The sequence below is a fragment of the Agelaius phoeniceus genome, chromosome 3 (genome assembly GCF_051311805.1).
Source record: "Agelaius phoeniceus isolate bAgePho1 chromosome 3, bAgePho1.hap1, whole genome shotgun sequence".
Classification (NCBI taxonomy): domain Eukaryota; kingdom Metazoa; phylum Chordata; class Aves; order Passeriformes; family Icteridae; genus Agelaius; species Agelaius phoeniceus.
In genome coordinates, this window is record NC_135267.1 from 44,128,745 (window position 1) to 44,142,164 (window position 13,420).

The 13,420-nt window shown below is 43.5% G+C and overlaps 1 protein-coding gene across 2 annotated transcripts in view; it reads left to right on the top strand.

Moving 5' to 3' along the window:
- The window catches only part of KLHL29 (kelch like family member 29), a 389,609-nt gene that overhangs the window by 347,512 nt on the left and 28,677 nt on the right, over positions 1 to 13,420 (top strand). For both annotated transcript variants that reach the window (XM_077175124.1, XM_054630052.2), the window contains 3 exons: positions 5,519 to 5,717; positions 8,277 to 8,459; positions 11,206 to 11,386. In XM_077175124.1, the coding sequence (XP_077031239.1) occupies positions 5,519 to 5,717; positions 8,277 to 8,459; positions 11,206 to 11,386 (563 nt within the window). The remainder of the gene's footprint in view (positions 1 to 5,518; positions 5,718 to 8,276; positions 8,460 to 11,205; positions 11,387 to 13,420) is intronic.

The following is a 13,420-nucleotide window of genomic DNA, read 5'->3' on the forward strand; positions in this document are numbered from 1 at the left end:
TAAGCCTGGTTTGGGCTGGAGATGGTGATAGGGAAGGACCACTCATGTTGCCTTTCCAGCATGCCAGCTTGAAAGGTCACTATGCCATATCCCCAGCTGTCACCGTTGGCAAGGCCCACTGGGCAGTTTGTTACCTGACCACAACCAGGTGTTTTTTAATTACCATGTGCAGTCCTCATTTGAAGGAATCTAATGCACTGGGGACTTGGTTCTGCTTCAGATCTGCCTCTGATGGCTTCCTCCATCCAGTGATGTTCTTGCTCTCACACTGGGACAGTGCACAGCGTAAGGGAGTCTGGACAGAGGATCCCTATGAGACAACATAAATCTCTTTCAATGAGAATCATATCTATTCCTGTTTCATAATGTTTTGAAAACTATTGCAATTATGCGTAAAGGGCTGAAACAGCAGCCCTTTTCTTGGAGCAAAACCCTATAGTAATGTGGGTAATCTACCTTCTGTATTTGTATTTCTAGCTGAAGCCTGTTTCTCTAGGCAGAAAGTACAAAGGGGCCTTTGTAGGGAGAACAGTAAACTGGAGAGACAGATGAATTATAGGGCATAAGGGAAACATTATTTTGACGTCTTTAGGCATTATTTCAATAATGTTAAAAATCTTGAGAGCTTTCCAGTGGAGCATTTAAGGAGCAGGAAATATGACTCTGTAGCAGTAGACATACTTCCTTTAAAATCTAACTGTGTACTGTTGTGGCCCAAGTCTGTGCAGTAAATGTGAGTCCTTTTGGAAAATACTTTTGAGGATTTTACTGGATTAGAGATTTGAGAATAAAAAGATTATTTTTAATGTGATAGTGAAGTGGGTTTTGTAACTGAAACTGAAGATGCCAGAACAAAGCCCACTTGCAAGCAAGCATTCATAATACTGATGTAATCAGTAGGGAAGAAATGTCATCAAAAGTTTAACAAAGTAAATATTCTCGCTCAAACTACCAGTCAGGAATTAAAAAAAGCACTAGAGGCTTTTGTTGTCTCATTTGCTGAAGCACCGGCCTGCAGGAGATGGGAGTAACTTGTATGTGAACAGATTATTAGGGAAAGGCTTGAAAGGGTCAGCCTCAAGGTATAGCTGGTATTGTTGATCACATATTCCTCAGAGTCAACACTGACCCAGTGGTAGCACTTAGGCTTCCTCATAGCCTGATCAACCTTCTAAACACACCCAGGACAAATGGACACAAAAATTCCCCCCAGAGGGTAGAATTAATGCCCTCCAATTTGGATTGACATATGGTTGTAGACATCTTAGTGTGCTGTGGTGTGAGGCATGGTCTGAGGAACACAATCCATTTCCCAGGAGCTGATGGCTCACAGTTCTGGCCTAGAAGGGGACATTGATAATCTCTGCTTCCCCTGGTGCTCAGTGCATCCTCTCAGCTTATAAATTGCCCTGGGGACTGTTAAGTGTGTTGACTAAATCTCCCTTAATTATAACATGAGTTTACACGTGTCTGGCTGACAAGTAAATACTTGGCTTGTATGAACCCATTTAGGTGTCTGAATCTAGAGCTGAATCTCTCCCTGGAAATGTTTAGTTAATTAGGGAAAGATAAGATCTCTTAAGATTTTTCCCTCCCTGTTTCATATGAAATACACCTGTGATTACAGATTGGTTGAAGATCCTGCTTTCTGTTCAGGATCACTGAAATATGTACCTTGAAGCAGGAGAGATAGCATCTCATAGAAGCCTCTGCTCTCCTGTGTCCCCAGTGACTGTCCACAAAGACTTTGCTCATGTGGCAGCAGGGCTCTGGCTCCTGCAGAATGACCCTGGCCATGCACAGGGTATCTGGCAGCATCACTCAGCAAGGACTTTATGGATGAGATCCTCTGCTGGGGCAAAACCTGAGCAGTTCCCTTTGCCCAACAGGAGCTACAGTGAGGTTCATTCAGATCACCTAAAAAACAGTCCTGATGGTGTTCAAAAACTTCCCTAGCATTTTAAACAATAAATATTTAATTTTTTGCATAATGGTATCCATTCTCAAAGAGCCTGATGCATGTTCTTACATGTTTATGAGTTAGTAACTCCTAATTTTACGCCCATAAGGGGTATTAATATTGTCTCCTTCACCCTGACATGTAATGCAGGCTATAGAGGAGTTGTAAGTGATTCCCAACAAAGACCTGAGAAATATTTCTACTTGTCTAGTCAGCACCTGCAGCCAAGAAGGGAGAAGCAGACCCTTCCCAGGGTTATAGGCACAAACCATGACTCCAGCGACCCGAGGTGGATGAATTTGGCATTGTGCCCTGTGCATGTATTCTGCTGCTTTAGTCATAACTGGTAACATCAGTAGGTGCAGTAGATGTTTCATAGCTGTATAAGGCACAACGGAAAGACAAGAGAGAATGGAGAGCAAATAACAGATGGTAAGGAGGTTGAAATGCTTTATGGTGCTTATTCCAGTCTTAAATGAAAAGGATAATAGTAACAGGATATTTAGTACAATCATAGCTAACAGAGCTGGGAAGTCTTCACAAGGGAGAATCCAAAAGAAAAAGGCTGCTGATTGCCTAAATCACTTGAATATTCTTAAATCAGTGAGGCTAAATGAAATTCACCCTTGTCTATAGTGCTTAAAAAAACTGGTGCGAAAAGAGGTTGCTTTATAAAAGCTTCTCCTGTCTTGTGAAGATGCTGCCATGGTTCATACTCCTTAAATCTCTTGGTGAAAAACACTGCAATTCTATGTACCCTTAATGCTCTCAGCACCAAGCCTGAGTCGTGGCTGTGTGTGGTCCTGTACACACAGACACACACACAGAGCCAGCTTTCTGTAGCTGTTTGAGCAAAGGGAAGAATAAGAGTGAAAAGTGACATTGGTTTTGATATGTGACATCAGCTTTCTAGCTGATGAAAGGGAGCAGCATGTTCTAATTATTATTCCCCTTCAAAATAAGCCACGAGCTCAGACAAAAGAGGAGAGAAAAGAGGGGGGGGGGGAATCCAGGAGAGAAACAGAATCACATTTTCTCACTTATCTAATTAAAGCAAGGTGGGCGAGCGAGAGGGAGAGCTCGCTGTGCTCAGGGAGCAGCGCTGCCCCATTTATTCAGGGAAAGGTGGGAAATGGAGGCAGTAACTCCACTGGGCCCATGGGAATTGTCCCATCCCTGACAGAAAGGAGCTGTTCTCCCCATGCTAATTGGCAGTCAGCTTTTGGACACGGTGGTGAGTGGAACACCATGTCCCCATGTAGTGGCACACCCGTCTGTGCTGGTGTTTGGCATCGCTTTATGTTGTGGCTGCTTCCAGTGCAAACCAGCCTTGGGACTGTCAGGGGTGGCTCTGGCATGTCCCACTGCACCAAGGGAAGGTGCTGGCTCCTGTGTACACTCCATACATTTTACAACTTTATTTAAACTGCCTTTAGCAGCTTGTACTGCTTCCTGAGCAGCCTGTAGTGGGAATTAGCCTCCCCCGTGGGATTGTCTCGCCCACTGGCAGCGTACCCTCTCTCCGCATTATTCCCCTGTCCCGATGCCACGTTTCGTTTTGGCTCCCATGTAAGGTTAAACGCCTCCAACCTTCTTAAAAGAAGCGCTTCCTGAAGTCAGAGATTTGCCACCCACTGCCATATGTCCACTGCTTCCTCTCTTACAAGGTAATGACATTAAGATATCTGCAGCCAAGTGCCTGACATTTGTGGCTCTGGGGAAGGAGCAACCGTTGTACCTCCTAGAAAGCACCTCAGAAATGGATTTCAGCAAGGGAGGAGTGTATTCTTTTATGTTTTGAGGTTGATGAAGTGATCTCAAGCCCTACTTGGCTCTGTGCCACACTACAGGTAGTAGCAAGTAGTCAGGAATGAACTGCTCACAGGGTTTTTTTTTCCCCTGATGAGAAGCACTGTCACTTTTCCATCCATTTTATATCACCAAACAACTTTTTTATCCCCAAACAATTGCAGAGTGGCCAGGCTTCAAGTCTTTAAGCTGTACCTAAAATTGTCAGCTCTAGTGTTGAGGAGAGCTGATAAGCTGGGGACTGGGAGTCAGCCTGACACCCTTCATCTCCTCTGGGCCACAGATCTGCAGGCACATTTGGAGCTCAGCTGTTGCAACCCCATAGGTTGTTGCATTTTTGCTTTGGCAGAACTTGTACCATGGTGATGTGACTCTCCAGTAGGAGAGCAGTGTGAATTTGGAGGAGACATCCTTTGTTTTTCTTCTAAATTTAAGCCTGCTTCTTCAGTTTGGGTGGGGAAAGGGAAGGCCCTGGAAGCCCTCACAGGTGTCACTGCATCCTCCACCTGCTTGGCCAGCCCATTACCCAGTTCAGGCCATATCCCTACCCTCCCTTCTCACTATGCCCCTGCTCCATTCCCATCCCTGCTCCTGTTCCTGTTCCTGCTGTGACTTGGCTCTCACACACTGCAGGGACAGGCATGCTGCTGAAAAAGAAAGTAAGAGCCAAGTGGCTTCTGGAAGACCAGAGGCATCTGCAGGCCAGCAGATGCTGCTAGCGCCCAGAGTTTCTTGGGACCAGCACGGACCTCAGGAATATTTATTTGCATCCTGGCCTCAATCCCAGTTGGGATCTTTGGATGCTGCTGCTGTATGAATATTTATTGCAACAGATTATTATCTCTTCTTGCTGCTCACCCTTAGTTTGCATCCTGTTTGTCTGCCTTGTTTCTGGAGTTATATGTTTTCCCATTCCTCTGCTTTTCACTGTATTCTCATGCAGTGTTGTGACATACCCAACTATATATAAAAAGAATAATCTGGAGATGGACTCCTGCTTTTTCAATTGCAGTTTTCTCTCTTGGGGTTTTGTTGTCCTTTAAGCCGTGTTTGGTGACAGACAGCTTCATTTGCTCAGATGTACTTTACCCTCTGAGGTTTAATGTATTTGTTTAGGAGATAAAACTTACTGTCAGTATTTCTATAGCACCCTCTGGAGTCAGACTTCCCTAAAAGCTAGAGCTACATAATTTGTTTCACCAACAAATAAACTCTACTAATTGAAAGATTTTTAGCAATTGGTTGACATCATTCAGGCTCTACCATAGTTGTTGAAATCTACCCTATTAACTGACTTCTGTTTCACATTTATAGTGCCAGAAAAGACTTGTTTGGGGGTTTTATTACAGTGCAACAACCACACTCACATTTCAAGGTTAATTCAGATAACTCAAATGCTCACTCCTTGTCTCCATTGTTTCCAGTTCATAAGTTGTTCCATTCAGCCTGAGTTCAGAATGAGTTTTTATTTCCAAAAATTCCTCCACACAGTGCTGTATAAAAGGAGTTGCCACTTTTTGAAGATTATTTTTAGTTTCTGGGACCAAACCCAGCCTGGGCCAGGGAGCTCTGAGGGCTGCATTGTCTCTGTCCCACTCATTCACTAGGCAGGGCTTGTATGCAGCATCCATGGCAAGTGTGTTTCCAGGCTGGATGACAGGGGATGGTTTACAGGCAAGGAAGTGGAGATGCCAAGTGGCTGAACTCTGACCTGAAGGCTGCATGTGTTATTATTTGCCCCCCTCACAGTATGCTGCGGAGCTGCTGGCAGTGGTGAGGCTCCCCTTCATCCATCCCAGCTATCTGCTGAATGTTGTTGACAATGAGGAGTTGATAAAGTCCTCGGAGGCTTGCCGGGACCTGGTGAACGAAGCCAAGCGCTATCACATGCTGCCACACGCCCGCCAGGAGATGCAGACACCGAGGACCCGGCCCAGGCTCTCCGCAGGTAAAGCAAAACTTCCTTCAACCACAGCAACCCACTGCTTCCACATTTCCTGGACATGCCCTGGGACAGGGCACACTGTTATCGTTCCTCTGTTATCCTGAAAATAAGTCCTTTGCCCTTTTGCCTCAGTTTCTCTAGTTGTAGAAATAGGTGAAAATTTTGATTTTTTTTGCCATGGAGCCTCTTGTGGGGAGCATCTGTCTGATCTTCATCAAACACCTTCATTTTCACAGCCCTTTGTAAATATAATATTTTATATGGTGAGGCTGGTGTAAATATGTTATTTTTATACTGATGAGTACTAGATCAGACTGTTTAATGCCTCCAGAACAAATGGATCACACATAACATACTCCCTTTTAAAAAAACAGCAGCTGTGAAAAACTGACTCTTCTTAAAAAGTTTCACACCCATTTTTCCTTTTCGGAAAAATGCATGAAAAAACCCTAAGTGCCCACCTTGCCAGCTGAGCCCATATCACGGTGAAGTGAGAAATGTCCTAAATATTCGCTGAACAGAGAATGCAGATGCCACATAGGAAAACTGCATCCAAGAAGGAGTCTGATGAAGCAGGTGAATTGTTTTAACATGCTGCCTGTACTTCTGCCTCCCATAAGTACAACAGAAAGCCAGACAAAACTTTCTGTCACTGCCACTGATGCTAATGTGGCACGGAGATGGCATATCAAACCACGGCATTTGCAGCTTCGGGAGGCTGCCTCATCAAGGCACCTTTCAGAAGGACGAAGTGTAGAGGACTTTCAATAACAATCTACCCTAAAAAGTCTTTCATTGAAAACGACTAATGGCGTGATGTTTGAAGGGATTTTTGAAAAGTGCTTATTTTATGTATATAAAATTGTAGGTGTAATGTGATCCATTTCCAGAAGCTTGTTGATGAGGGAAAAGTGATTCTCTCAGGGTAAAGGAGGGTGATTATAGTTTTTTAGGTCAGAGTCTAATTATATAGAATCATGTTATTTTGCATATCAACAGCATTCATGGAGGCACAAAGGATCTCTAAACACCCTTTGTGGACTCGCTGCTGCATGTCACATGCCCTCTCGAGGTCATTGATTATAATCAAGTTATGTCTTGCACAGGTGATTAGATTTTCCGGTACGGCGCAAAAATAATGATCTCTTGTTACTGAGAAATATTTATTTTAAACTGTACAGCACTTTATCTCAATAACTTTAAGAGAATAACCTGGCTTGAATGACACAAATATATTTTTTGAAAATGCTAATGAAGAGTGACGATAATGCATTACTCTGCAGATGCATTTCTCTCCACTGCTGCTCCTAATCCCTCTCGCTGGCAGTTTCACTCCTGCCCCTCACCTGTGCACACTTGTCTGTGGGCTGGGAACTGTAACACATCTCAGCAATGGCTCCAGGCAGGAGACAGCTCCTGAAACGGTGGTGCCTTCCAGCTTGTGGCCTCCTGGTCCTTCTTCTGAACCTACCTCTCCTGGCAGCACATTGCACAGGGGCTTCCAATTGCTGCAAAAGGGTTTTTAGCACTTCAGCTAAATGCCAAGTCCAAACCATCCCCTGCACCTGACTTTTGGATGGAGTCAGAAAACATCCCAGGGTTATACTGTGACCCATCTCTGTGGGAATGAGTCTGGAGAGGAGTTTGGAGTAACACAGAGATCAGATATGACTCAGCTCTGGCTGTGAAGTGGGAATAAAACCTCAGAGATGTGGACTTGAAAGTTTTGCATTAACAGACAGTTTGGCTTGCTGGACACCTTGCATGTTATGGGCTTGGGGGAGCTCTTCCAGCACAGATAAAGCTCAGTAAATAACTCTATTAAGGCTGGGGCCATCTTTGTCATGTTTCCTAGCACCTGGTAGACCAGGACCATGATCTGTGACTTGAGCACATGTTTTCTGGGTCTGGAAAATCTGCTTTCCCCGGGGAAAACCAAAAAAAAAAAAAAAAATCAACCAACCAACCAACCAAAGAAAGCCCCCAACAAATAAAAAATAACCCACCAGAAAATTATATATTAATAGACTGCATGCAGAAAGAATATCAGGATGAAGAATGAAGATCCATAACCATAGCTTCACTTTCTCCAGACATTAGCTTTTAACGTGAGAAGACTTTATTTAGGTTAAAGTAAAAACATGCTTTTGCTGGATAATGACCAAGCTCCAAAGCTATCACAATCCTTGACAAAATGCCCATTTTCTTCAATGGAAGAGAAATTTGCTACCTGCAAGTCTCACTCACAGACTGTTGAAATGAATGGACATCTTTACATGGAACTGCCTTTTTATTTCTTTCCCCCCCACAAGTTTTGCCCAGATGGCATTCTCCCTCCCTAGTTCTCCCAAGAGTGTTCATAGTGTCATTCCTCACCCACTGCTCCCCCTACACACACATTCCTGTTTTTTCTCACCCTTCGTGGTTTGATTGCAGACTCTAAAACAGATTTATATACGATACATTAAAATTTCCCTGACTGATGAGTATTTTTGGATGGGTTCCTGCCTGGTTGAGAGATGCCACTTTTTTATAATACTGTTTTTCTTCCTTGAATCCTAGGAGTAGCTGAGGTAATAGTCTTAGTTGGGGGTCGCCAGATGATTGGCATGAACCAACGTGCTCTAACAGCAGTCACCTGCTTAAATCCTCAAAACAACAAGTGGTACCCATTGGCCAGCCTGCCCTTCTATGACCGAGAGTTTTTCAGCGTGGTCAGCGCTGGAGATAACATCTATCTCTCAGGTAAGCAACAGATTCCATAGAAACAGAACCACAGAAGGGTTTGGATTCAAAAGGACCTTTAAAGATCACCTAATGCAGCCCCTCCATGCCATGGGCAGGGGCACCTTCCACTAGCCCAGGTTGCTCCAAGCCCCATCCAATTTGGCCTTGAACAGGGATGGGACAGCCACCGCTTCTCTGGGCAACCTGGGCCAGGGCCTCAGCACCCTCATTAAAGAAATTTCTTTCATATGTCCAATCTAAATCTCCCTTCTTTCAGTTTAAAACTCTTATATCTGATCCTGTCACTACAGGCCATGATAAAAAGCCTCTTTCCATCTTTCTTATAAGCTCCCTTTAAGTATTGAAAGGTCACCATAAGGTCTCCCCAGACCTTTCTCTTCTCCAGGATGAACAACCTCAGCCTGTCAGCATAGGAGTGGTGCTCCAGCCCTCTGACCATTTCTACACCCCATCCTTGGACTCAATTTAACAGGTCCATGTCCTTCTTGTGCTGAAGCTGAACATTGTACTCAAGGTGGGGTCTCACAAGAGCAGAGCAAAGGGGGGAAATCGCCTCCTCAACCAGCTGGTCCTGCTGCTTTTGCTGCAGCCCAGGATACGCTGACTCTCTGGGCTGTAAGTGCACTTTGCTGGGTCATTTCCTACTTTTTGTCCACCAGTATCCCCCAGTCCTCCTCTAGAGGGCTGTTCTCAATCCATTCACCCCCCAGATTTACTGGGCTGGGAGAAAAGTTACAATACAGGCAGCCCATACGAAGCAGGACCTGACGGAGTTTTACCCAGCTGCTCCTGGGGAGGGGAAAAAAAAAAAAAGGTAGGAATAATGTTGGGAGAGGGATTTCCCTGCTTTTATCATTCTCCATGTCTCTGCAGTGTTAACTTACTCTCAGAGCAGTCAACAACAATATTTTACAGTTGCAATGTGAAGAAAATAGGTCTGACAACCATCAAGCATGCAAAGAGGTTTCACTGCCATAGAAACACAATTTAAAATACTCGCTGTAGTTGAATCTAAATGGTAGGTTATGGAATTTGAGACAGACAGACTGAACTGCTGAATATGTGACCTACACTTAAAGTATTTGCTTACAGGAGCATTCATGTTTTGTACTTGTTGAAACTTCTCTTCTGACAGTAGTCACTAGCCCTATAATCTTCTTAGTTTTGGTGAAACTGAGACCACGCTCCTTAAAAGGCTTTAACTCCCAAAGTATCTGACAGCACCATGCTCTGAGCATCACAGTATCTGGATTTTTGCAGTCTGTTGGTACCTCTGCTTGGCTAGAGGGGGAAAAGCAATTCCACCAGACAATGCAAGAATGCTCTGATGGCAGCTGAGTGAGGGCTGGATGATTAGAAGAGGAGGCTGGGCAGGGAGGTGCGGATGTGTGTGATCCGAGGATGTCGTTGGGAGCACAGATGCACCTGGCATCTGTACCAGTAAGGGGTTACAGCTGTTGCCTTTCCCTTGCCGAGCTCTCTCAGTACATTTTCTGTAGTAAATTGCTGCCTGTGGTGTTAAATTCCATTAATACTGCATAGAGACCCTAAGAATTGATTGGAAATTATTTCTTGATGTTTTTTTCCCCATGCTTGTTTGCCCATGCTTGAGAACAGCTAGAGCAAAAGTCTTCTGGGGAGGCTTTTGTCAGATGTTGGCTTTTAGTTATTCTTAGCTGAGGTGCTTTCCAATATGTACAGCCATTTTAGGCTGTGCCATACCTAGTAACAAAAGCTTAGAATCCTAATTTTAAAGCTCATTTCAGCTCTTTCCCTTGGATCTGGATGAGTGACTGGATGGTATTTGGTGGCTGCAATCAGGAGAGCTGGAAATGCAGCTAAGAGTCAGTTGATATTTTGCTTTGCTCAGATGTAGAAGACAGGAAAAATGTGAAGGGGAGCCAACAGAAGTGAGAATGGCCTGCTGCAAGCTCCAAGAACTGGACTTTGCACTGCATAGCATAGGTTTGGAGAGCAAAATACCAAGGAGGAAGTCTGGTTTTCTCATTAAACCATGGAACTGTGTCTAGTTCATTTTCCTGGCTTGACCATTGACTCTGAGTGTGGTCCCAAACAAATCATTTCACCTCTTTTTGCTTCAAAACAGGATAGTAAGACACCCACTAAGTGGCTACCTTGGAAGCTTCAAGCAGAAGTTAAAAAGTGATCAATATAAATGTTTCATGAGATCATCTTGAACTGTTTTACAGGAGTGGTACAGCTGGTTCTGTCTTTTATCTGCAAATGAAAATAAATAAGAAATTTGCCCCGAAAATTAGAAATTAAGCCTACAGTCCAAGCACTGACTTTATTGTGCCCATATATGTGCTGCTTCAATCCATCACTGTATTAAGCATTTTAGGTTTCAGGCTGGCCTATGTCTCACAACCCAAGATACTCTCAGCCTCCTGACACCTTCTTGCAAGTGTTGCAGTAATTTAATAGACTGGAAGTTATTTATGAACACTGAGAAGGGTCTATCCCCTTATGTATGTGTCCCTCGTAGTCTGACATCTTGATTTCTCTATGTCATCTTATTAAAAAAACCTCAGCCTTTGGGGCACATGAATAAATGACACAGATATGCATCATCGGAACAGATGCTCAGTATTGAGGGTGATTTATTTTAATTAGTCAAATGTCATTTGAAGAGTTTTTACTTTGTGACTGGCTTTGATTGCTGTGTGCAGAGCTGCTGCCGTGGCAGGATCTCTGGTAACTCTCCCTTTTCTCTGGGTGCCAGGCGGGATGGAGGCGGGTGTCACGCTGGCCGATGTCTGGTGTTACATGTCCCTGCTGGACAACTGGAACCTCGTGTCCCGCATGACCGTCCCAAGGTGTCGGCACAACAGCCTCGTGTACGATGGGAAAATCTATACCATTGGAGGGGTCGGTGTGGCAGGCAACGTTGACCATGTGGAAAGGTAAAAAAGCAACAATACCCACACCTGAAAAAAAAAAAAACCCACAAAACCAAACCATGTGGTGTTTGCTGGAGCTTTTCCTTCATGCTATGCTAAAGGACCATTTGCCTTTTAAAGGACATCAAATGGACTGTATGTGTTAAAATAAGCTTTTATAAAAGCTAAGAAAGTAGGAAAGTGGCAGGATTAGATTCCATTTAAAAGCTTCAGTGGAAAGCATTGTTTCAAAACCAAAGAGGAAAGTTGCCAGCTTCTCGCTTTGCTCAGGGGAGGGAAGAGAGGAATTAAGCTTCTTTGGACATTTTTCCAGGTTATACAATGAACTAATAAACTCCTTTTGAATTTAGTATTGATGAAAGTCTTTACAGACCACAATAGTATTTTTTTTCCTTTTAAATCAAAAAAAAAAACAACAGCAAAGCAAGTTTCTTGTATGTGTTTTCCTGGTGTAGCACCTCAGCCTTGACCTGGCTGGAAGATCCTCCCTTTGGTGGTCTTGGCCTGGGGCTGGGACCTGCCAAGTTCACAGTAAAACAACCAATAATAAATGGAAACAGTTTTGAATTCCTGGCTGAACAAAGATGGGAGAGAATGGAAATTTCTCTTTTCAAGTAGATTCCAGATGTAATTTTTTTCACATGGAACTTAAAAAAACACGAAGGAACAAAAGTGCAACAAAACTATTTCACTAAGTAAAATTCCAAAACCAACTGATTTCCTGTCACCCATAGCATTCAATAAAGCCATAGATTTTATATCTATATCAATGTTTTCATTAAAAAAATAGAATTCACTTTAAAATGCAGTTTATTTTGGAATATTCATTTCCAAAAATATCAATACAGTCTTAGCCTTCCCCAAACACTTAATCGGGAAATATATTTGGGAAATGTTTTACCTAAGTGAATGTGGCAACCAAAAATATTTTTGTCAGTTGAAATGCTGAATTTGAATACTTCTTCAGTAGCATTTTGAAGCAGGCATTTTCCAGTAAAAGTTGCCCTTAACAGTCAAGACAAATAGAGATAGGCCATTAGGAAGGATTTCAGGGGAAGAAAAAAACAACACATTTTTCAAAAGTTTGGGAACTGGTGTTGGTGATGATGCTCTCAGCCATCAGGGAAGTGCAGACAGCAAAGAATGAATGATAAGTCATAACAGTGAACACAACATGTGAACACTGCTCCCCTCCTTCACCCAGAACTTAAGGTGGGCGCTGCCTATGGAACTTGCTTTGAAACAAATCTCATCCTTTTCAGCAGATTTGTTTCTGGTATCTGAAGGTACTCATCCCATAATTTAAGTCAGTAATTTTTTAACTAGCAGAACTATTTTTGTGAACACAGGAAAAAGAGGGCCCAGGAAAGAGATGCTGTTTCATTCCATCTCTTGATAAAGATGAACAGCAAAAGCGTGCTATTGAAGAGTCTTGATAGTTGTCATTGATTAAATTATCTCTTTTCAGTTTTCCTTGGACCTGATTTCTGTCTCTGCTCTGATTCTCATGGTCTCTATTAAAGCATCCAAAATGTTGGTCAGCTGAATGAACCCTAATCAAGCAGAGTCCCCCCGGTCCTTCCCCTCTCATGTCAGTCACCCAGCCCTCACCACAGATGACATTGCAGCCTGCAAAGTCACACTCAGGCCCTTGGTGGCCCCTGCTTGGCTCAGTGAGAGCAGCAGTGCTGGTTTTCCATTGTAGCAAGCCCACTAGGAGAGCTGGATGTGGGAAAGGAGCAGATTTCCTCCCTATCATCTCAGTGCACACTGTCTCAGCCACAATAAGGATGTCTTGTCAGGGGGATTTGTTTTACCCGTGGTTATAATTAATCTGCTGTTGTCTATAGAGTGGCTTGTGAGACAGAGCCATGGAAAAAGTGCAACATGGCCTCCTTTGGGCTATGCTGGGAAATGAGAGAAGTTTGGGGATGTTTCCTTTTTTATTCTTCATATTCAAATGACAGTAGGGGGTGACAGAAGTGAAGCACAGCATGGCTGAAGCTGTGTTTTGGAAAGGATGTCTCAGGGTCTGCT